The sequence below is a fragment of the Cnephaeus nilssonii genome, assembly GCF_951640355.1.
Source record: "Cnephaeus nilssonii genome assembly, chromosome: 17".
NCBI classification, from domain to species: domain Eukaryota; kingdom Metazoa; phylum Chordata; class Mammalia; order Chiroptera; family Vespertilionidae; genus Cnephaeus; species Cnephaeus nilssonii.
Genome location: NC_137088.1, coordinates 749,197 through 773,765, shown reverse-complemented (window position 1 = coordinate 773,765; position 24,569 = coordinate 749,197). Strand labels below are relative to the sequence as shown.

At 47.9% G+C, this 24,569-nt stretch overlaps 1 protein-coding gene across 1 annotated transcript in view; it reads left to right on the top strand.

Annotated features, from left to right (window-relative positions):
* Positions 1-2,754: 2,754 nt before the first annotated feature.
* SMARCC1 (SWI/SNF related BAF chromatin remodeling complex subunit C1) overlaps positions 2,755-24,569 on the top strand; it is a gene marked incomplete at its 5' end in the record, with an annotated part of 84,081 nt that continues 62,266 nt past the window's right edge. Inside the window, 6 exons of the mRNA XM_079794846.1 lie at positions 2,755-2,949; positions 9,915-10,034; positions 16,795-16,880; positions 17,532-17,613; positions 18,717-18,809; positions 21,782-21,851. Coding sequence (XP_079650972.1) covers positions 2,755-2,949; positions 9,915-10,034; positions 16,795-16,880; positions 17,532-17,613; positions 18,717-18,809; positions 21,782-21,851 — 646 coding nt within the window. The remainder of the gene's footprint in view (positions 2,950-9,914; positions 10,035-16,794; positions 16,881-17,531; positions 17,614-18,716; positions 18,810-21,781; positions 21,852-24,569) is intronic.

The following is a 24,569-nucleotide window of genomic DNA, read 5'->3' as shown; positions in this document are numbered from 1 at the left end:
AGCAGTCCCTTTAGCATTTCTTGTAATGCTGGCTTTGTGGTGAGAACTCCTTTAGCCTTTTATTGTCTGGGAAGCTCTTTATTTGACCGTCCATTTTGAATGATAGTCTTGCTGGATATAGTATTTTTTTTAAATATTTTATTGATTTTTTACAGAGAGGAAGGGAGAGAGAGAGTTAGAAACATTGATCAGCTGCCTCCTGCACGCCCCCCACCGGGGATGTGCCCGCAACCCATGTACGTGCCCTTGACCGGAATTGAACCCGGGACCCCTCAGTCCGCAGGCTGACGCTCTATCCACTGAGCCAAACCGGCTTCGGCTGGATATAGTAATCTTGATCTCACTCTGACAAACTTTATTTCACCCTTTATTACAAAGGTACAGTCGTCTGAGACTTCAGATATTAACCCTGCTGCATATTAATGTCACAACTTAGTACAGTTTTCCAAGGACTCATCAGGAGATACCGATTCTTTCTAGAAATAATAGTTAAAAGAAATACTGGATGTTCCCAATTTAAAAAAAAAACAACACAATTTGATGGCACTTAGAATTTCAGCTACTTAAAACAGATGCCAAGGATGTATATAACTGCCTAGTAGGCCTAGCAAGTGAACGTGGAGGCTAGGGTTTTTTATGGGTTACACTTCACTGATGGGAATGTGTTAGCTGTTCTAGGAACATGGCTGCTATAGCTACAGAATGAGGGTTCAGGCAGGACAGCAGAAGGTTGAGAGAGCCCTAGTCGGTGTTGCTCAGTGGATAGAGCATCAGCCTGCAGACTGAAGAGTCCCGGGTTTGATTCCACTCAAGGGCACATGCCCGGGTGTGGGCTCAGTCCCCAGTAGGGGGCGTGCCGGAGACAGCCAGTCCACGATTCTTTCTCATCATTGATGTTTCTCTCTCTCTCTTCCTCTCTGAAATCAATAGAAATATAAACTTAAGAAAAATAGAAGTTAGCCCTAACCGGTTTGGCTCAGTGGATAGAGCGTCGGCCTGCGGACTCAAGGGTCCCAGGTTCGATTCCGTTCAAGGGCATGTACCTTGGTTGCGGGCACATCCCCAGTGGGGGGTGTGCAGGAGGCAGCTGATCGATGTTTCTCTCTCATGGATGTTTCTAACTCTCTATCCCTCTCCCTTCCTCTCTGTAAAGAATCAATAAAATATATTAAAAAAGAAAAAAGAAAAATAGAAGTTAGAGAGCCTTCGTGGGTCACCTGTATAATGTAGACAGCTAATGTCTTACTGCTGCTGAGAGACTGTTGTGCATCTTTCTGACTAACAGTTAACCTTGGAAACCACGCGGCTTGTTCACAATCTCTTGGAGCTGTGCTACCAGGTAGGATGCTTTCTGGGAGGCCCGCCTTTTGTTTTCAAAGGCTTATTGGACTAGGTCTTAACCCCTGCTGGAGAAGCGGAGAAACGATTCATAAATGGGAGCACCCGTCAGCTCTGAGCCTTTGTCCCATTTTGCATTTTCGTCTTCACCAGGGCACACCTGTGAACAAGTCAAGACTAGGGTCTCATGTAATTTACGTGGAAGAAGACAAAGACCAGAATGTGGCGGTGCCAGCGGAGAATGTGGAGTATGTTCAGCTGTTCCAGGTGTGTGGTCCGCCCCCCCCCCCCCCCCCCCCCCCCCCCGGGAGCGGGGCCTGGCCTTCCCCTGCCCTCTGTGTCCCCCCCAGGCGCTCACCCTTGCCTTTCCCTCTCCTAGGCCCCAAGCTCCCTTCTTTTGCTTCTGTGACTTGTTTCCGGAACCTATGGCTGGCTCACTCCTGCTACCTCTGTAACTTTTAAAAAAAAACATCTTTTAAATGATTTCGGAGAGGAAGGGAGAGAGAGAAACATCAATGATGAGAATCATCCATCGCTGCCTCCTGCACGCCCCATACTGGGGATCGAACCTGCAGCAGGGGCACGTGCCCTTGACCAGAATCGAAGCGTGACCTCCTGGTTCCTAGATCGATGCTCAACCACTGAGCCAGGCCAGCTGGCCTGTAACTTTCTAAATACACTTTCTCTTAAAAAGGGAAAAAAGATTGTAGGGCTGGGACCTGCGTTTGAAAGCATGAGTGACAATCAGAGGGAAAGAGCGGCAGGTCTGGGAAAGCTGGTGCAAAGGCCCTGAGGCACCATAAGCTGGTGTGGCTGCAGCCACGAGGAGAGGAAGGCGCGAAGCCCGGTCGCCCCAGATGGCTGCGTACAGCGGCCGACGGGCCACCTGGAGCAGAGGGTCCAGGGCGAGTGGGGCGGGCGAAGACCTCCATCCTCGAGGGGGTTCCCCGACCAGCACCCGACTGCCTGACCGGGCTGTCCCCTCGGAGCTTCTTCCCCAGCCCTTTTCTCTCTGGCGGTGGCCAGCGACGACGGAAGACCTCCATGCAGCCGCGGACATAGGACCCGACACAGGAACCCGGAAGGAGCCGGTCCCGCCGAGGCCGGGGCGGGCGGCGGAGCGGAACGCAGCCACGACCGGCGAGCGGAAGGCGCCGGAAGCCCGGCCGCTCCGAGGCCCCGCCCCTCCCCGAGGCCCCGCCCCTCCTCGGGCGCGAGGGCTGCGTTTGCGCGTGCGCGCGCCCCCGGCGGTTAGGGCGCTGGTCGGGGAAGGGGCGGGGCCGAGGTCCGCGCCGGAAGGGGGTTGGCTGGGCGGGGCCGGAGGCGGTGGCGGCGGCTGCGCGCGCGCGCGAGTGCGGACGGGGAACGCCGCGCGGGCCGGGGCGGGCCGGGCGGTGGGGACGGCGGACGGCGACGATGGCCGCGGCAGCTGGCGGCGGCGGGCCGGGGGCGGCGGCGGGCGGCGCGGGGGCGGGCGGCGCGGCGGTGGCCGCGGGCCTGGCCGCGTACCGGCGGAAGGACGGGGGCCCGGCCGGCAAGTTCTGGGAGAGCCCGGAGACGGTGTCCCAGCTGGACTCGGTGCGCGTGTGGCTGGGCAAGCACTACAAGAAGGTGGGTTCGCGCGCCGCGGGGGCCGGGGGGCCGCGCGACGGGGGTCCGGGGCGGCTGCTGGCCTCGCGGGCCCCGGGCCGCCCCTCCCCCCGCGCGCCACGAGGGACAACAAAGGCAGCAGCCGGGCTCGCCACGCCCCCGCGGTCGGGCCTCCGAGCCCGCGCGTCCGGGCCCCACGGGGCTCCCGGGGCTCCCGGGCCCACCAGCCCTGCTCGCTCCCCGCGGCAGTGGGTCCGGCTCCGGGGGCCGCGTGAGGCGGGAACGAAGGTGGCTGAGAACTCCGGGCCGGAGGGGAAAGCGGCCGCTTTTTGTTCGGAGCCGAGTCGTCCCGGGCGGGAGGGAGCCACGGGGCTCCTACCTGTTGCCCGGCGGGAGCGCGAGCCTCCGTTGCGGCCGGAAGGCGGTGACCGCAGGCTGAGGGACACCCTGCGGGGCGGCGTTGGGGAGACAGTGGGAACGGGCGGTGTTCACCGCGGAGGACCTCGGTGCTGCAGAGCGCCGGGCCGGTGTGCGCTGGCACCTGCTGCTTCTCAGCGAGGCCTTCCCTGAACCCCGCTGCTGTGAGGTCACCCCACTTCCTATCTTGGTCTTCTTCGCCCCAGTTTTTGAAATTGCTTTTTTCATTGATCGCCTTCTCTTACCTTTGGGATGCGAGTCAGTGGTGTTGAAAGTAGTGGCTTAACGCCTTGATTATAACCAGTGTTCAACTTCTCCTTTATGTAGGTATTTAGGAATGTCGCCCTCGGAAGGTGTAAGGAAGCAGACAGCCAGAAATCCTCCCTCTGCCCCCACATTTCCGGAGCACCTTTTCCCGGAGACCACAGCAGCGGGCAGGATCCCCTCCCTCCGGCCTGTGCGGTGCCCAGTGTCCTTGACCGGGTCGGCACCGCTGCCTCTCCCCGCGTGGTTGCTTAGTAAATAGTTGCTGAATGAATGAAAAGATAAAGCCCTCTAGGAATCGATAGGGTGTCCCCCCAAAATGTATGCACACTTTCGCAGCTGATAACTCACTTCATTTTGGAAATGAACTGTGTGGTAATAAACACTGACTTTATAGTCATTCAAAGTGTGTAGTTAATAAATCACCGACCTTATCAACACTCAAAGTGTGTATACATTTTTGGGGGACACCCTGTATTTATTTGCGGTGCACAGCATACGGAAGGTTTTCAGTGTTTGAAGGTGTTAGGCATGGGCAGGGACCCTGGGTGTGCTTTGAAGCAATGACACTGGTGCTTCCAGAAATGACAGCCTCTTAGGTGAAGTTTTAGGAAGTGACAGACTATATACATGTTATTACTTACAGTATGTTTTTAGATGCCTCAATTTTTTTTTTCTTTCCTGGAATTTTGGAGTCACATTTGGAATTGTAGATTTTTTTTTAATCTACATGTAAGTAGACAAGAATATTGCTCTCCCTTGTGTAATGATAAATTGGCCACTGTTTTTGTGGAGGCACCAGAGTTTCTGGAAGTGGCTAAGGGAATTGAATATATATTATTAAAATATTAATTTTTTAAAATCATGTGCCCTGCAGCCAGTGCTTTGGGTCTTAAATACAATGTTCCTTGATTTTTTTTTCTCCCCAGATTCTCCCCCATCCCCATTTTACTGAGATATAATTGATATATAATGCATTACTTTGTCAGTGTAGCTTTAACAAATAAAAAGACTTGAGTAATATTTCTTTAGGTTATTTCTTTGTGATTCCCATAGGATTGTTGTTCAAATAAAATATCAGGGAAGGGGAAAAGAAAGGGAAATAACAAGTAATAATTTCTACCTCTTCAAACTCTGAGCATCTGTTTGATTCCAGTTTTAAGCGAGTAGCTTAGGTTTGGATAATCCTTCAGAGATTTGATTGGGTGAGGCTGCCTGAAGGGTTTGTACCAGAGTGTTGAGGCTAATAGGTTAAAGCTGGCTCAGTTTCCCTGCGGCCTTAAGGACACAGTCAAAGTTAGGTTTGATTTCTCGGGGTTTCTTAAAGCAGAGCATATTTCTTGGGCCTCCTCAGGTTCACAACTGAATCTGACAGCCAAAATCCTGTCGGTTTCTGAGAGCGATGTTGGAGTGGTGAAAGCATTGGCCAGAAGGTTCTTTGCTTGTTTGTACACACTGTGTCTTTACTTGGACACATTGATGGGTTTTAACAGACTTTTCTATTGCATTTGATACTGCATTTTCAGGTTGATAAATCTCAGCACCTGTATGGAATAAACATGACCTTGGTAGGCCCCTTTTTATTGATTGATTGATTGATTAAGGTATTACATATGTGTCCTTATCCCCCCATTGGTAGTCCCCTTTTTATTGATGGGTCTTTCCATGCACCCAGTGAACAGCTGAGCATCTACCGCATCCAGGCACTTAAAACATAACTCACCTAAGTCCTCACAGCAGTCCTGAAGGATCGACATTATTTACTTCGTTTTACATGTGAGAGGAACCCAAAGCTCCAGATCGTAGTAATTTCTCTAAGATTACAGTTAGGGGTGGCAGATCTGGGATTCAGTGAGTCCCGCCCTCTTATTTTCTAGTCTTTTTTTTTTTTTTTATGGCTACACACCCTCTCTCTAAGGAAATCACAATTTGTGGAAAAGATAAACATAGACACCTGCCAGAAAAACCCAGGTGATGGCAAGTGAAAAGAGAACTTCGCATTGTTTTCATTTTCTAAATGCCCTTAGGAGGTGTTCAGTAAATATTTGTTCAATGAGGGAACAGATTAGTATAGCAACCTATTCACTTAGGCTTTGCAGATAAAATTTGGCTTAGCAACACGAGAGTGAGTCCCCTCCTCTTTTTTTTTAAAGGTATTACAGGTGCTTTAATTATATTTTGTAAGGGCTCTTTGTATTGACTTCAGACCCATTTAAAAACTTTTCCAGTAGTGGCAGCAATTAATGCACAGCAATAAAAACAAGGTTGGCACCAGTAAGTGCTGACGAGGGTCAGTGGGTGTTTTGCAGCCCTGGCTGGTGTGGTTCAGTTGGCTGGGTGTCGTCCTGTGCACTGCAAGGTTCGGTTCGATTCAATTCCCCGATCAGGTCAGATGCCTGGGTTTCGGATTCAGTCTCCAGTTGCAGACGAGAGTGAATCCTTTTTAACCTGGAAAGAGCTCCAGTCGCCCAAGGAGTCCCGAGGAGGCGACCACTTTCCCGCAGAGGAAGCCGCTGCAGGCCGAGGAGCCGGTGGGAAGCTCGCTCCCTCCCTGAGCTGCGCCTTTGTGGTGGTGACACGTCCTTCATCCTAACTCGATGAAGATGAGCTGTGTTCCTGTCCATAGTTTCTGGGTGGTTTTCAGATTGTAACGTTTTACTGATCTCACATTGATTCAACTCAGATCGGTTCGAGGTGAAGTATATCGGTAAGCCGTTAGGTTTCCTGGTTAGTTTCTCCAAAGTTTGGCTAATTCCTGAAATAAGATTTCAGATTTAGGGATGATCACTAAACTAGAGTAGGTTGCCTAAGGAAGTCATTTAAATGCCCTTTACATAAATCATGAACAGTTAAAGATAGTTATTTCTTTTTATGGGATATTTGCTGCAATAGGATTGTTTAGGGACAAGTTAAACTTTATACTCTATTAATGCTCTAGGTAATATAAAGAAACTTTATTAAAAAGACCAAAAAAAAAAAAGAAAAAGTTTATTGATAAAGTTTTCTAAACATATCTTCCTAATGTTCTTAACCAAAATACTTTGAGACTAAAACATGGTTGTCTTAGGTAAAACGTGGTGTTGAAATTTTTTTGATCAAAGGATAAAATTTTTTTTAAAATATATTTTATTGATTTTTTACAGAGAGGAAGGGAGATAGAGAGTTAGAAACATCAATGAGAGAGAAACATCAATCGGCTGCCTCCTGCACAACCCCCACTGGGGATGTGCCTGCAACCAAGGTACATGCCCTTGACCGAAATTGAACCTGGGACCCTTCAGTCTGCAGGCTGACGCTCTATCCACTGAGCCAAACTGGTTTCGGCAAAGGATAAAATTCTTGACTGAAATAGTCTATATCCGTGGTTAGCGAACTGCGGCTCGCGAGCCACATGCGGCTCTTTGGCCCCTTGAGTGTGGCTCTTCCACAAAATACCACGGCCTGGACGAGTCTATTTTGAAGAAGTGGCATTAGAAGAAGTTTAAGGTTAAAAAATTTGGCTCTCAAAAGAAATTTCAATCCTTGTACTGTTGATATTTGGCTCTGTTGACTAGTGAGTTTGCTGACCACTGGTCTATATCATTACTTTTTTTTTTTTTTTCATACTCAGGAGTTACTATTTTGAAAGCTGTTAAGAACTTTTTATATTATACTAGAGGCCCGGTGCATGAAATTTGTGCACAGGTAGGGTCCCTAGGCCTGGCGGGTGATCAGGGCCTATCAGGGCCTTCCTTCATTCTGTGCCGTCCCCTGGTGGTCAGCACATGTCATAGCGAGTGATCGAACTCCCGGTCAATTGCCTGAGGGGACACTGCATATTAGCCTTTTATATATATAGATAGATCTTTAGAAGCAGTTGAAAGGAACTCAGTTATATCAGTGTGGAACGGTGGAATGAGTATTACATTTGGTTGGAAGATGTGAGTTCAGTCCTCTAGGCTGCTAATTGGTGGTGTCCTTGAACCGATGGTTTTATTTCGATGTTTTAATTTTTTATTTGTAAGTTGGAGGTAAGACTGCAGCTCCCATAGGACTGTTGTTCGGATGAAATGAGATAGTCCTTAAAGCTGGGTTATAGAAATTTGAGGAGGGTGTGATACTTATGCCATATACCCCATGGTGAGCCTGTTTCATTCTTGGTTAAATAGGATGTTGTAATGTTTACTTTTTTTAAGGTTGATTTAAAAATCATTGGAAAGTCAGACATTGGCTGCCTTTTGAGTGGGTGCAAGATATAGTTTACAGTAATGCGTTAGTGTCAAATCTCATTTATGAAGAAGGTTTCACGTAAAACAAGACATTTCAACAACAAAAACTAGCCTTCAGCAAAGTTAACCGCACGCTGGCTGTTCCACTCAGCGTGGAGAGCTAATGCACCTGTTGAACAAATGAACACTTGGAAGGAGGCTGAACTTTTAAGAACGGCCCTGTCTGCCCTGCTCTGTGACTGGCTTTGGCACTGACTGAACTGAGAGCCACTCGGCATACTGTACAGCAGTGGAGGACCGTGCCGTATAGAAATGACTTAGATGTTATTTATTGTAATAGACACTTCCTTCATCTTGAAATGTTGGATGATACTGGGAAAGAGGTTTGCTCCAGGAAGAAAAATTTAGTGTTGTTTTTTTTTTGTCTTTTGTCAAGAAAGTAGAGATATTTTTTCTGTTCAAAATTGGAGATTTAAAAAAAAATTGAATATTGGTTTCTGAAAGTGATACTGAACATTTAATACCAAATTAAAGTTTTACACTTAATTTCACTCACTAATCTATGCGTTCGCTGTCATGTTTCCCATTGTCTTCCTTTGCTGTGAAGCTGCTTGCTGCCTACTGCTGGTTTGGCCTTTTGACATTACTCACCTCAGCATGTATAACTTCTTCTTCTTCTTCTTCTTTTTTGCTTTTTTTTAAATTGAGGTATTATATGTGTACATATCTTACCATTGCCTCCCCCACCCCACACCCATACATGCCCTCACCCCCCAGAGTTTTGCGTCCATTGGTTATGCTTACATGCATGCATACAAGTCCTTCGTTTGATCTCTTATCTCCCCCACCTCTCCCTAACATTCCCCCTGTAATTTGACAGTCTGTTTGATGCTTTACTGTCTCTGTATCTATCTTTTTGTTCATCAGTTTATAATTTTCTTTATTATCCATAAATGAGTGAGATCATGTGGTATTTTTCTTTTATTGACTGGCTTATTTCACTTAGCATAATGTTCTCCAATTCCATCCAGGTTGCTGCAAATGATGAGAATTCCTTCTTTTTTATGGCAGCATAGTATTCCATTGTGTAGATGTACCACAGTTTTCTGATCCAGTCATCTGCTAGCATGTATAACTTCTTACGTAAACTTGTTTAAAACAATATTTTAATTGTAGCAAAAAATAATTTTAAATGCACATACATGTATTTTTGATGCATAGAAACCACCACTTTATTATGCTCACTTACTGGCATAAGACGACTGTGTTGTTGAGCTTGGAGTTCTGTGTCAGGAACTGGAAGGGCGTCCTGGGACAGTGTGTCTGCCCGGTCATCACCGGGCCTCCGCTGGGGACTGCGTGGTGGGGTGACCGGGCAGCTGAGGGCAGAGTCGTCGGGAACCATCTCTCAGAGTCTGGGGCTGGCTCTCAGCCTCCTGGGCAGCTGGGCTGGTGCCATCGCATCGCCAGGAGCCTGGGCTCCCAGGTGTGGTGCTGTCAGGCGAGTGGACTCGTCCTCGTCATTCCGGGCGGGTGTCCCGGGAGACTAGAAGCTGTGGACCTTGTGTGACTGATTCTCACAAGTCTCACAGCATCACTTGGGCATTTTATTGGTTACGAATGAGCCACAGGATGGTCCTGATGCAATAGAAGAGGGCACAGACCCCGTTTCTTGTTGTTAATCCTCACTTGAGGATATTTCCCACTGCTTTTCAGACAGGGGAAGGGAAAGGAGGGAGGGAGGGAGGGAGAGAGAGAGAGAGAGAGAGCGCGCGCATCGATGTGAGAGAGACATATTGACTGGGTTGCCTCCCGCATGCGCCCTGACCCAGGTGGTGAGTGAACCTGAAATCCAGGTATGTGCCCTCGACTGGAAATTAAACCCACGACCCTTCGGTGCACGGGCCGACACCGTAACCACTGAGCACACCGACCAGGGAATCCCTTTGGTCTTGTAAGCTCCTTTCCAGCAGAGAGCTTGTGGGACGTGGGTAACTCTGCCCATGCCAGGCTCGGGGATAGGAAGTAAGCTGGCATTGTCTGTGCGCCGGCCGGCCGGTCGGTGCCAGGTGTTGAGCCCCCGTCTCTGCCTTGCAGTACGTCCACGCGGATGCGCCCACCAATAAGACGCTGGCTGGGCTGGTGGTGCAGCTCCTGCAGTTCCAGGAAGATGCCTTCGGGAAGCACGTCGCCAACCCGGCCTTCACCAAGCTCCCTGTAAGTACCCGCCCTCAGCTGGGAACTGGCTGCTGACCTGGGGGGCGCGTCTCTTCTTCGGGGTCATTTACTGTTGGTGAAACATCACTGCGGTTACCATGGAGACTTGGCTGTTGACATTTTGCTGTGTTGTCCTTTCCTTGTAGTTTCTGCTGTGCCAGGTCTTCGTTCCTTCTTCCGATTCAGTTCTTGTGGCTAGACCACTCTTTAGTGGAGCTTTTATATTTTGTAGGTGGAATTCTCCTGCACTTGTGTGAGAATATAATTCTGCTCTTGCAATTGGTATTTTGACTGATAATTTGGCTTGGTATAGAAATACTGGATTGTTTTAATTTCATTTGGAATCTGTAGGTTTTATTCTCAACATTTTGTAGAAAAAAATGTTGATTTTGCGCCTCCCCCCCTTTCTTTAATATACTTTTTTTTTTTAATCTCAGAGAAGGGAGGGAGAGGGAGAGAGATAGAAACATCAATGATGAGAGAACCATTGATTGGCTGCCTCCTCATGTCCCCTACTAGGGACTGAGCCTGCAACCCAGGCATGTGCCCTTCACTGGAATCGAACCCGGGACCCCTCAGTCTGCAGGCCTACGTTCCTTCCACTGAGCCAAACCAGCTAGGGCTCCCCCTTTTTTATGCTGATCTTTGAAACTTCCTTTTTCTCTTTGAAATGTAGAAATATGTCAAGCTGTGATAAGTCGTGGCTTATCATGGCTGCTTAAGCTGTTTTTGCCATCCAGACATTTATCTTTATTTAGTCAAATATAGCGGTGGCTTTTTGAATCATGTTAGGAGGCTTTTTCCACTTGCAGGTGATACAGGAATTCAGCCATGCGTTCTCCTAGTATTTGTTTGGTTTCATTTTTTACATTTAATTCTTTCCATTTAGAATTTATCTTGGTATTCAGTGTGCCCAATGGATCTAGATTATCTTTTTTTTAAAACATATTTTATTGATTTTTTACAGAGAGAAAGGGAGAGGCATAGGGAGTTAGAAGCATCGATGAGAGAGAAACATCGATCAGCTGCCTCCTGCACACCTCCTACTGGGGATGTGCCTGCAACCAAGGTACATGCCCTTGACCGGAATCGAACCTGGGACCCTTCAGTCCGCAGGCCGACGCTCTATCCACTGAGCCAAACCGGTCAGGGCTAGTTTATCTTTTTCCATGTGATTATCTGGTTATCTCAGCAACACTTACTAAAAACTGCTTTCGTCACTGATTTGAGCTCAGGGAATACTAAGCATTTGATTATGTCCCAAGTTGTGAGAATTCACAGAATAATACAGGGCGTTGTGTGTCCTCAGGGGCTCACATCGGTGAGCTGTGCACAAAGAGCCTTTGACTTCCCCACCTCGGGAAAGGCTTTCCCGGGAAAGGGCCTTGGAACCCAGTCCGGGAAGGTGAGGGTGAGTTCCTCGGGAATGCCGAGGACGGGATCCGCAGGGGTGACGTCAGCATGGGACAGCGTCGGGGCCTGAGAACGCTGGTGCACCCCAAGGTGAGAACTGAGGACAGCGGGCAGAGAGGGGCTAAAACCAGGCACAAAGGCCAAGTCTGCTTGTGCTGCGCCAGAGGGTGGCTTTCACCTGCAAGTCACGGGGACGATGAGGCAGAGAGTAGAAGTGGCTTCTTCAGCTTTGGGTGTTCGGGTCTGCCACAGGCTGATGGGAGCTGCTGAGACTGAGGCTCTGACCGCCAGTGATTTCCCACGGAGAGGCTGCTGCCGTAATGCCAGCGAGCTGTGACACAGCCGCGGGGCGGGGGGCGGGGGGGGGGGTCCGAGAGGACAGGGAGACGCTGAAGAACGAATTGACGAGGGTGACTGCCGCGCCTTGGACCTGGGCCCTGAGGGGAAAGCCAGAGGACGAGGCTCCTGAGGAAGGCGCTCGGAGCCGCCCCGCTGTCCGCACTCGGGCCAGGAGGAGTGTTTCAGGCAAAACCCATTTACAAATAACGCAGCTCGGCGCCAGAGCACCAGGTGTCCTCCTCGTCCTCCGCGGGCGCGTGCAGCCTGTCCCACGTGGAAGGACTGGTGTGGTGGTGGTGTAAGACAATAAAGCGAAGAAGGTTTGAGTGAAACGTGGAAGCTGTTTACCTCAAGCTTACTACTGGAGTAAGAGTTCCAGTGGAACTTGGTAACTACCTTTCTAAGTCACGCCGGGTAGTAAACAGCTGGCTCAGCATAGGTGTGTGTTGTCTAGCACTAACGGGGGAGTTACAAAGACAGGAAAGCGTATTGCTCAAGGCTCGGAACACATCACATAGGCAGACGTACGCATGAATGGTAAAAACTCGTTCCCATAATCCTCCAGGCTCAGGACATGGGCAGGCCCAGCACAGACATAATCATCGTGTTGGAAAAGCGTCCGTTTTGCGTTCTGCCTTTTTAAAAACGTCACAAGCATCTGTGTTCAAAGACAAAGCTCTGAGAACCTAGAACACCACGAAAAGGTCCAGTCAGATAGCTTGCTTGTGAGGTAAGATATACAGCCCTAGATTGCTGTGGGGCTGGGGACATGAGGACATGAAATAGGCAATCCCGTCAGCCTTGACAAGCAAACTTTGACGTTTTTTCTTCTTTGATTTTTACACTTGGGGATGTGCCTTTCTAGAAACTCAGCCTCACATATAACATATGTTTTATCCAGCATGTGTTGGTAGTGGTAGGGTTTTCTGGCTATTTAGTCCACCTTATGGCTGGCTCCTGTTTCATTTGTAAAATGGGCTGAAAGGCATCAACTGCATAGGATGCTTGAGGAGTAAAGGAGGCCACGTATACAAGCGCCTCGTGGTAACTCCTCAGAGATCGGCAGCAAGGAGGGTGCTGTTTGTTCCCCCCAAGACAGGAACTGCAGCAGCGGTGACCTGTGGTTACAGGTGCTCATCACAGGCCTCCAGTTGACCCTGGAGCAACCTGGGTTTGCACTGCATGGATCTACTTACCCTATCTCATAAAGACAGAATATGCTCCTAGACCATCACACCCTCACAAAGATGGCGGCACCCACAGCCACAAGATGGCGATGCCCAGTCCCCTCAGCCCCGCCGGGGCACCTGCCTCCAGAGTCTCCCAGTCCCCTCAGCCCCCCAGCTGCCCAGGGCCGCCCGAGGCTCAGGTAACCAGGCCGCCTGAGGCTTGTGCTGCCGGCAGTGGCAGCAGCAGAGGTGTGATGGGGGCATCGCCTTCCCCTGATCGCTGGGTCGCCTCCTGCCCCTGAGGGCTCCCAACTGTGTGAGGGGGCAGGCCGGGCTGAGGGTCCCCCCTCCAGAGCATGAATTTTCATGTACCGGGCCTCTAGTATCTAGGCCAGTGGTCGGCAAACCGCGGCTCGTGAGCCGCGGTTTGCCGCTCCATTGACTAACGAGTTTGCTGACCACTTACCTAGACTCTCGATTCCAGTAATTACAGGCTGTTGTTCCTTGTGATTAAGCCCCTATCCCAGTGGTCGGCAAACTCATTATTCAACAGAGCGGCAAACCGTGGCTCGAGAGCCACATGCGGCTCACGAGCCGCAGTTTGCCGACCACTGATCTAGGCTAATATGCAAATAGACCCAAACAACCGATCCCTATGACATGCACTGACCACCAGGGGGCACGCGCGGAACATGGCTGGCATCGGGAGCGGTGGGATGGTGAAGCAGGTGAGCGGGGGCACTGGTCACTGTCATCCAGGCGAGCCTCTGGTGGTTACTGAAAATTCTTTGCTCCTGCGCGCCACAGTCCCGCCTGGTGCTTGCACCCGCTGCCAGCGCCCAGCCCCAGCCCCAATCGCTCGGCGCTGTCAGCGGGAGTGAGAGGCAGCTGCCGGCCCGATCGCTCCTCAGGGCTTCTCCACCTCCCCCTGCTCCTGAGGGGCGATCGAGGCAGCAGCCGCCACTGGCACCTGTTGACGGCCCCAATCCTTTGCGCTGTCAGTGCTGCGGCAGCGGCGGAACGGGGCTGCCCACTGACGGGACTGGGGGCCACAGTGGGAGGGGCCGTGTGGGGGGGCATGGAGGATGGGCCAAGACCTGCCCCTGTGCCCACCGTAGCCTCGTGGCCCACACACAGTTCCTTTCAAGATGCACGGATTTGTGCACTGGGCCCCTAGTTTTTTAATAAACACTGTGAATGGCCCTGACCAGTGTGGCTCAGTGGATAGAGTATTGGCCTGCGGACTGAAGGGTCCCGGGTTCGATTCCGGTCAAGGGCATATGCCAGGATTGCGGGCTTGATCCCTGGTGGGGGGTGTGCAGGAGGCAGCCGATCAATGATTCTCATCATTGATGTTTCTATCACTCTCTCCTCCCTTCCTCTCTAAAATCAATAAACATACATTTTTTAAAAACTTTAATGGGTTTTATCTTTTTTATGATTTTCTTAATAACATGGTCTTTCCTCTAGCTTGCTTTATTGTAAGAATATAGCATGTAATACATATACAAAATGTGTGCTAATGGACTGCTTATGCTGTTGGTAAGGCTTCTGGTCAACAGTAGGCTATAAAGCTTGGGGGGAGTCTAACATTATATGCAGATTTTCAACGGGGGCTTTAGGGGTCAGTGCTCCTAACCCTCACGTTCAAGGATCAACTGTTACAATTTCTCTTACTAATAAAATTGGGAACTACGTCTAGAAAGCACTATTTTAAACTCGAAAGCAGTTAAAATACACAAATAAACTTGGGAATTATTTGATTGTTAACATATTTGTGAGGTAAAAAGATTCTGGAGTCGAAGTGATGTGTTTCCCCCAGAATTGTTTTCAGGGTGTGAAGCTGCCGGAATTCCCTTGAAGTTCCTGGTTTGTTGGACATACGCAGTTTCTGCTCCTCGATCCACTTCTCCCATTCATTTTCTGACCTAGTCATTTCTTGGTGAACAGGCCAAAAAGTGGCATTATTAACGCGTGTGCTCAGCCCCCACACACATATTACAAACAGGTTATCTACCCTCCCCCAGCTTTTTTTAGTTTTTAAAAATTGAGCTGGCGAGGCTCAGTGGTTGTGCGTCGACTTATGAACTAGGAGGCCATGGTTCAATTCCTGATCAGGGCACATGCTCGGGTTGTGGGCTGGATCCCCAATGTGGGGCGTGCAGGAGGCAGCTGATCAATGATTCTCATCATTGATGTTTCTATCTCTCTCTCCTTCTTCCTTCCTCTCTGACATCAATAAAAAAGTATTTTTAAAAAAATGATTTGAGAGAAAGGGAGAGAGAAATTGATTTGTTGTTCCACTTATTTATGTATTCATTGGTTGATTCTTGTATGTGCCCTGACTGGGCATCGAACCCACAACCTTAGCGAATCAGGGCAATGCTCTAACCAACTGAGCTATCTGGCCAGGGCATCCCTCCTTTTTACCACTTGTCAGCGCTACCTAGTCATTCGTTCCTAAGTCAAAGAAATAGTGACACTGGCACAAATTTAAAGCGCTTTAGGTATTGCAGTTGACTTAGCTGTTCTAGGTTTCATTCTGCTCAGCAGAATTATAGGCGGGCGATAAATAGGATGGCACACTTCTATCCATCCACAGGGAGGTGAGGTTGAATTCCAGCTTAGCTGCCCAGAGAGACCAGCGCATCAGCAGCAGTGTGGTCCCGCAGCAGGGAATCGAAGCAGCTGTTAGAGCTCCCCTGGCCCCGGCTGCTAAGACCATACATGAGGCAGGGTCTCGCCCGCTCTGGGAAGCTCAGGTTTTGGTACCTTGTCTTTTCCCCTCCCCCCCAAATATTTTATTGATATCAATGATGAGAGAGAATCATTGATAGGCTGCCTCCTGCATTCCGCCTACTGAGGATCCAGCAACCCAAGCTTGTGCCCTTGACCGGAATCGAACCCGGGACCCTTCAGTCCGCAAGCCGACGCTCTATCCACTGAGCCAAACCAGCCAGGACTCCTGTTGTCCTTTTATTCTTTAATTTTTTAAATACTAATCGAGGAATTTGCCATAACAACCAGTGCTTCTGCTTCAGAGAGTGTTTTAGGAACATGAGCTTTTGTCCTGCAAGCACTTCTGGTGTCACTTAGAGCGCGGCGTCTTCAGGTGGACGTGGGGGGGGGGTTTGAATTGGGAAGTAGTTGGGGCCCAGTGGGTGTCCCTGAGAAGTCTCTTGTCTGCCTCCAGCTCTTGGTCCCCTGACTCTGGCCTCTTAATTTTTTTATGTGGGTGATTCTGATACTGAGGGTCAGAACCCCAAGTCCATTTTTATGCAGGCTGTAAGAATCCTCAAGGTATGGTGAGGGTTCCTTTTTGTTCCTTATTCTGCTACATCTTTAGGGATCTTTTAAAAATATATACATTTTTATTGATTTTAGAGAGGAAGGGAGAGAGAGATAGAAATACCAATGATGAGAGAATCACCGATTAGCCGTCTCCGTCCCTCCCCCCTCCCCACCACACCACTTCCCTTGTCCCCCCGCCACCCCACCCCCGGAATAGAGCCTGCAGCCCAGGCAAATGCCCGACTGGGAATCAAACCACCAGGACATCCTGGTTCATAGGTCAGTGCTCAACCACTGACCCACACTGGCTGAACTTGATGTGTTTTTTGTAAATCTTGTATTTTATAGAGTTTACTTAAGGGTAATATGTTAATTGAATTTGAAAAGAGATATTTTTATGCAGTTTTGGAAATTTTTCTTTATATTGCAATTTTTTCCAGAAAGTATTTAAGAATTTGTTTATATCTCTGAGTTTACTTATAGAATTCAGACATAAGTAATTTTTTCAGAACTTTTATTTTTTTCATGTATAATTTGTATCATTTTAGGCTAAATGTTTCATGGATTTCAAAGCTGGAGGTGCCTTGTGTCACATTCTTGGGGCTGCTTACAAGTATAAGAATGACCAGGGCTGGTAAGTAAGTCTTGGAGTTTATTCGCATGTTTTGCTGCGGCGTAGAAGTTCGGCTCCACAGCCCCACTCTCAGTCACTGGGCCCTCCCCCTCCCTGGGATTGAAATGGACACAAGCGAAGTAATTGTTGGAGGAAAAATACGGGAAAGCATTCAAACCTGTAACGACTTAACCATTTGAAATGACTACGAATCAGCGAAGACAGCACCAAATATGTTGTGTACTTACATACATACGGTGTGAAGATATTGGGGAAAGATTTAAAGTAAAGGTGAAAAGATGAGTTTTACCACATTTAGGACAACAGTAATCTCAAAGAGAACAGACACTGTTGAATGTGAACAAATACTTTTAAGATTACTGCCCCTGGCTCTGGGGACTACTTTCTGTCTGATGTAAAGTATCTTAGGTTTAAGGAAAACAGGATACTTCATGGAACAGATACTTCCATTTGCTAGAGTGGATCTTAATGTCAAAATTGGACCTTTTAGGTGTTCACATGCTCCTTCATAGGACTGAGAGAAACCCTGTGCATTCCTCATGGTTCTATCATAATCCCAAACCCATCCAGCTCATTTGCATTGAATGCTGCAGCCAAGCTTTTACTTTTGTTTAAGACGGGAGACAAGCTGACTATTATCTTGTTTTTTAGGCGGAGGTTTGATCTACAGAATCCGTCCCGAATGGATCGTAATGTTGAGATGTTTATGAATATTGAAAAGACGTTGGTGCAGGTAACTGGGAAAGTTAAATTATTACAATTTCTTCCCTGGGATATACTTTCAGTTCTAAGATTATCTTCATTAGGTTGCCAAAAAATCAAAGGAAGAAAAATGTTCTGAAATCTACTGTTCTGTTACTCTTGGATTTAGGGGGATTAGAGATATAAAATATGACTAAAACTTGTCATTTATAGAATATTGACCTTAAACTTGTGGTGAAATTATCTATGATATTTTTCTTTATTGATTTTACCAAACCCATTGTTTGAATCTCTCACATTTAATATAAATGCTCTCACATTCTACTAGTCATTTGTTTATACATTGATTTTCTTTGGATTTGTTTCATGATTGTGCCATGAATATAGGTTTTGTTTCACCTACTAGATTATAACCTGGAGAGAACACTTAATTTTCTTCTTTTCTTTCCTAGTGTTTTATTGAGTGGTAATTTGTGATGGCCATTGAATTAACCTTCCTGGTGGGTGGCCTGTGGCAGAAATGTAGCTGGGTCTTATCAGTGGCTTAATGCCGGAAGTTGTCTCATAGACCATTAGCTAGAGGAGTAACTGAGGGTTTTTTGTTGGTTGGTTGACTTTTGGTGATGGTTTGGGGAGTTAATAGGAATGTTTGAATCACTTCTGTATGTAAGATTAGAAATGGGGGAAAAAGAACTGTAATCCACAGTCTTGAATAATTTTAAGTAATTTACATGATGAGCCAAAATGAATACACACCTTCCCCGGCCAACAGGAGGTGTAGGTGAAAACAGCACATTAGACTGTCAGGGTGTGTTTGGGTGAAATTGGCTAGGAGCATTGATATGTCACTTTGGTACCTTAATGAAGAAGATGGTGAATTTCTTTAGGTCCTAATTCTCAGCATCTTTTTGTCCAGGTGTACCTGGCTGCAGAGAAGGGACCTGAGATGTCCTAGGGAGGCTGCTGAACACCTGGGTTTTACATGGACATGAAACTTCCTTTCCATACAGAGCACATCTCCCATTTCAAGCAGCCTGGCTCTGAGTGCCAACTTTTGCCATTAGGATGATGCATAAATAATACGACATTATTTTAAAACCAAGAGAATTTAAAAATCTGTTCTTTCTTTCTCAGAGCAATTGCCTGACCAGACCCAACATCTACCTCATTCCAGACATTGACCTGAAGTTGGCTAACAAATTGAAAGATATTATCAAACGGCATCAGGTAATAGACACGCCCCCTCAGAAGCACTGGGCAGCGGTGAAGGTCTTGTAAGTCCCCGCCTTAGTGTCTCCTGATGTGTGTTTCTGTCTGCGTTAGATGACAGCGCTCCTCTTTCTGGGTTCTTACAGCACCAAGTTCTTCCTCTTCACTCCCTCCGGTTCTTAGCTGAGCCTAGCATTTCCTCCTAGCATTATTGGGATGTCATTGACATGTAATATTGTGTAAGTTTAAGGTGTATTATGGGATGATTTAATACACATATATGTCCTAGAGTAGCGTTTAATTGCTACCAAAGCATCCTGGGGAAAGTTTATATATTTGCCTACAGTTTATTTATTTATTTTTGTTAAATATATGTTTATTGATTTTAGAGAGGAAGAGAGAGAGAAGAAACATCATTTATGAGAATCATTGATTGGCTGCCTCCTGCATACCCCCTACTGGGGATCAAGCCTGCAATCCTGGCATATGCCCTTGACTGGAATCGAACCCGGGGCCTTTCAGTCCACAGGCCAATGCTCTCTCCACTGAGCAGAACTGGTTAGGGCTTGCCTACAGTTTATACAGTTTATACTGAACACTTAGTTGTCCCAGTTCTTAAGAAATCTGACTTTAGTGATTGTTTTAGGGACGACCTCAGAGGGATGTAACAGATCTTCTGGTTTCATAGACTCCTAGAGAGGAGACCTTAAAAGCTAATACTAGCAACGTTTTTAAATACCCTTTTTAAAAATGTATTTTTATTGATTTCAGAGAAGAAGGGAGAGGGAGAGAGAGAAATGTCAGTGATGAGAGAGAATCATTGATCGGCTGCCTCCTGCACGCTCCCCACTGGGGATCAAGCCCACAACCCGGGCTTGTGCCTATTCCGAACCTGAGACCCTTCAGTCCGCAGGCCGATGCTCTGCCACTGAGCCAAACCAGCTGGGGGCTGAATACTCTTGATCAAACCTTTGCTCAAGCATTTAAAGTGCATTAGCAACTCCATTGATTGGTCACAGTGTATCTCACCATGCTTAGCTCATTGCATCTGTTAACTATGTCCACATACTGAAAGGTTGCGGGTTTGATTCCCAGTTAGGACACATACGCAGGTTGCAAGTATGATCCTTGGTAGAACACCTTCGGGAAGCAACTGATGTGTCTCCCTCTCCCTCCTCCTTCCCTTCCCCCTCTCTAAAATTAATAAAAATAGCCCAGCCAGCGTGGCTCAGTGATTGAGCATTGACCTGTGAACCAGAAGGTCACAGTTCAGTTCCCATTCAGGGCACATGCTTGGGTTGCAGGCTCAATCCCCATTGTGGGATGTGCAGGAAGCAGCTGATCCATGATTCTCATCATTGATGCTTCTATCTCTCTCTCCCTCTCCCTTCTCTGAAATCAATAAAAATATATATTTAAAAAATAAAATTAATAAAAATATGTCTTCGGGTGAGCATTAAAAAAAAAAAAAGAATTAGGGGTACTCATCTATAATGATAAAAGTGTAACGTGCAAATTGACCAAACGACCGAACAGCAGAACGACTGTCCAGACGACCTTCTGGACGACCACGCTATGACACACACTGGTGCCAGGCCAGCCAAGGCAGGTGTGATGTGATTGGTTAGGAGGCCCGCCATCGCCCCGCAGAAGGAGGCCCAGGCCATCCTCTGCGGGGCGAACGATCGGGGGCTCTGGGGAACCAGGGGTATGTGGCGGCAGACATGGGCAGTACAAGGCCAAGGCGGGGGCGGGGCTGCAAAGGCCTGCCCTTGCACAGATTTTGTGCATTGGGCCTGTCGTCTATATAATAAAAGCCTAAGCGACTGTTGCAGCAGAACGAACGGTCGCTATGACGCACACTGTCCACCAGGGGAAGACAATGCAGGAGCCGCCCTGTGGTGGTCAGCCATAAGCTGGGCTCACAGAGCCTCTCCTGCCTCTGCAGCAGCCCTAAGGATCAGTGAGCTGAGTGGTAAGGAGCAAGAGGGCGTAGGCCAGGCTAAGGGACAAACTCCTCCCCTTTCCCTCCCCCCCCCGCCCCCTCCCACGAATTCCATGCATTAGGCCTCTGATATTACTGAGAATAAGGTTACCCTGACAGAGGTACATAGAGAATTAGCTAAGGGTACTTGTATTATTTTTTTAGAGAACAGTATAAACTGTTGATAATTTTTGTCCTTGTTAATTCCTATCTCTTACCTTGACTAAAAATAATAAAAATATTGTAGTCTTAAAATAATACTTTTAAAATATAAATAAGCCCTGACCGGTTTGGCTCAGTGGATAGAGCGTCGGCTTGCGGACTCAAGGGTCCCAGGTTCGATTCCAGTCAAGGGCATGTACCTTGGTTGCTGGCACATCCTCGGTGGCGGTGCAGGAGGCAGATGATTGATGTTTCTTATCGATGTTTCTAACTATCCCTCTCCCTCCCTCTCTGTAAAAAAATCAATAAAATATGTTTTAAAAAAATCCTACCTAATAATAGACAAATATGCAAATTGACCGTACCTTCGCTATGCCCATGATTGGCCAGGAGGCGCCGGGGGGCAGGACTCAGGGTGGCCTATTGGGCCGGCGGGACGCTGAGCTCACGTAGCCAGCGGCGGCGAGAGCTCAGCGTCAGCGCCATGGCTGTGCTGCGGCACAGAAGGGGCCTCTGGGGCAGTGAGCTCACGTCCCGCCGCGGACCATCAAAAGCGGGGGAGCTGGGTGCCTGTCCGCTGGTGCACCAGGCCTTTCAGAAGCCTCCGCCGCGCCGGAGGCTTCTGAAAGGCCTGGTGCACCAGCGGACAGGCACCCAGCTCCCCCGCGATCGAAAGCGAAAGCGTGTAGGGGACCCTGCACGTGCATGATTTAATCACGCAGTGGGCCTCTAATATATTTATATAAATAAAATAACGCCTTGACAATTCTTAGGCTCTTTGTGTCTGGCATCTCACAGTTGGCTGGCCACGTGCTTTATTTTTACTGGTTCGTTGTCTTTTCAGGGCACATTCACTGACGAGAAGTCGAAAGCTTCCCACCACGTTTACCCACATCTTTCCTCACAAGAGGACGGTGAGTTAGTTTTTGGTTGTGATCTGATGAGCTCAGACTTCACTGGATTCTAAGTTCTATCAGCAGAGGGAGGGTTAAATAGTACAACCAGCTATTTTAGAAAGAGAGTCACAAGCATTAAATCCCACAGATTATTTAAATTTATAATTTTTTATTTATTTTGAATTGGGAAAAATAAACTAATTCTGTAATGTCCAACTTTCTAATCATTAGGCTTTTATTTATTTGTTGGTAATTATCATCTGGGTGTTACGTCTAGGCGTGCCTGTGTATTCACTTAATGTTTCCTGTGTCCCTTGTGTTCTGAAAATTAAGAGACATTGCGAGATAGAACGTCTCTGATAAACAGGCCCCTCAGAAATACTAGTCTGGGGATTTATAATGGGTTCGACTCTGGCTTTCAGCCCTGCTATTCTGAAAGTGGATTTGGTCAGTAGCCAGAGTTCATCAGAGCTATGGCAACTGATTTCTGTTAACCATTCTTTCAAAGGCTGGAAAGTTGGGAATCAAAATATGAATTATTAATTAACCAAGTTAATTACTAGTAATTTAGATTGAGAAATAGTTCGCCTATGTGGAGATCTGTTCCTTTTTTAAAAAAATATATTTTATTGATTTTTTACAGAGAGGAAGAGAGAGGGATAGAGAGTTAGAAACATCGATGAGAGAGAAACATCGATCAGCTGCCTCTTGCACACCCCCTACTGGGGATGTGCCCACAACCAAGGTACATGCCCTTGACCGGAATTGAACCTGGGACCCTTGAGTCCGCAGGCCGATGCTCTATCCACTGAGCCAAACCGGTTTCGGCTGGAGATCTATTCTTAAGCATAACACATCCCCATAGAATAATATATAAGGAGCCAAATTATATGAGACTTGAGGCGCTAATTACCTGCACTGTTCTTACCAGTGTGGAGATGCTATAGGTCAATAGCAAGATTACAGACAGTTCAGATGCTTGAAAATTAAGAAACATCTTGCCATGTAAACCATGGATGAAAGAAGAAATTGCAATGGAAATGGAAAATCTTTGGATCTGAATAATTACAAAATTAAGAAAGTATAAGAAAATTAACGTTTCAGGATGCAGCTGATGCTTTATCCAGAGGGAAATTTAGGTCTTTAAATGTGTATATCGGGGAAGAAGAAAGACGGAAAAGTCAGTGGTCCACACATCTTTCTCAAGAAATTAGAAAGATGACATCAAACTAAAGCTAGAGAATAAAGGCAATAAGTAATTAAGAGGGCAGTTAATGAATACAGTCTATAGCAAGGTGCTCAGCAGTATCCAGTGGTCCTTAGAAAGGACTTGTCTTAGACTAGCCGCGGTGGGTGCTGCGTCTGAGCGGCGGGAAGGAAGACCGTCGGGAGTGGAAGGAGGGCCTTGCTCGGTTGTGCAGAGACTGGAAGCTGTGACAGGAGGTGGGTGGGCTGGCGGGTTGGTTGCTTGTGTGTGTGTTTCCTCGACGGGAATGAAGTTTACGCCGACTTTACTTCTAAGAGTCTTATCGTTTCCGCTGTTCCCTGAGGCCTTGTCGGCGTTAGCTCTCATAGCTGAAGTTTGAGTTTCCTCTAACAGGCAGGGTCGCTCTGTGATCGCTGTGCTTGCACACACAGAACCTCACCTGCCGTCAGCGCTGCTCTGCTCAGCTCTTTCCTCCGAGGTAGTAGCAGCTGGTGGCCACTAGGTGGAGGTGCTGGCAGCTGTGTGTGGGTGTTGGTTCTGTGGCTGGCTCCCTCTAGGAAGGGTCTCGAATGAGGTTGGTATAGGTGCTTAGATTGTGAACGTATCGGAGACAGTGCCTTTTACAAAAGGCTTGAACTGCAGTTGTTACATCTCAGCTATTTAGTAATTTCTTACTCATGTGAGGGTGTCTTTCTTTTAATACCAACTAGTTCACTGATGTTTGCTAGGTATTGCTATTAGTAGTTGGAGTAATCGTTAGATGGTAGCATTTAAATTTAATTTGTAATATACTGAAGGTTGTTTTTAAATATGAAACAGGATTCTGCACATTGTGGGCTTTCCTTAGAACCAGTGGCTGTCAGTACATGCTGGCTGAGCAAAGCCCTGGCGGGCTCCTGGCCTGTGCCTGTCAGGTGAGGGCAGTGGTCACACTGCAGCCACAGCACAGTGAGAGCCGTGTCGAACGCAGCGTGCCTTTTATGAGGATCCGTGAACATTTAAAATAGAAGGTGCTGATACTTAAGAGGTCTTAAGATAGTAGTAAGAATTTGAGTATGAGATGCTAGAAGGGGTACAAAATAGGAAAAAGCAGAGAGGTAATACATTATGAAGTTTGAGGAAAAGCAAATGGCAGAGTTGGGCTTTATGTCTTAGGATAGTAGGAGGTAAGGGAGGGGAGGCGAGGAGATGTGAGTGTGGGTTGAAGAGCTTTGTTTTATTTGGTGGGTGAAGGAGAAGGTGCAGGGTGGGGGGGGGTGAGGTGGAGAGGGTGCTGGGCAGGTGGTGTGTGAGGTGGAGAGGGTGCTGGGCAGGGGGGTGAGGTGGAGAGGGTGCTGGGCAGGGGTGTGAGGTGGAGAGGGTGCTGGGCAGGTGGTGTGTGAGGTGGAGAGGGTGCTGGGCAAGGGGGTGAGGTGGAGAGGGTACTGGGCAGGGGGGTGAGGTGGAGAGGGTGCTGGGCAGGGGTGTGAGGTGGAGAGGGTACTGGGCAGGGGGGTGAGGTGGAGAGGGTGCTGGGCAGGGGTGTGAGG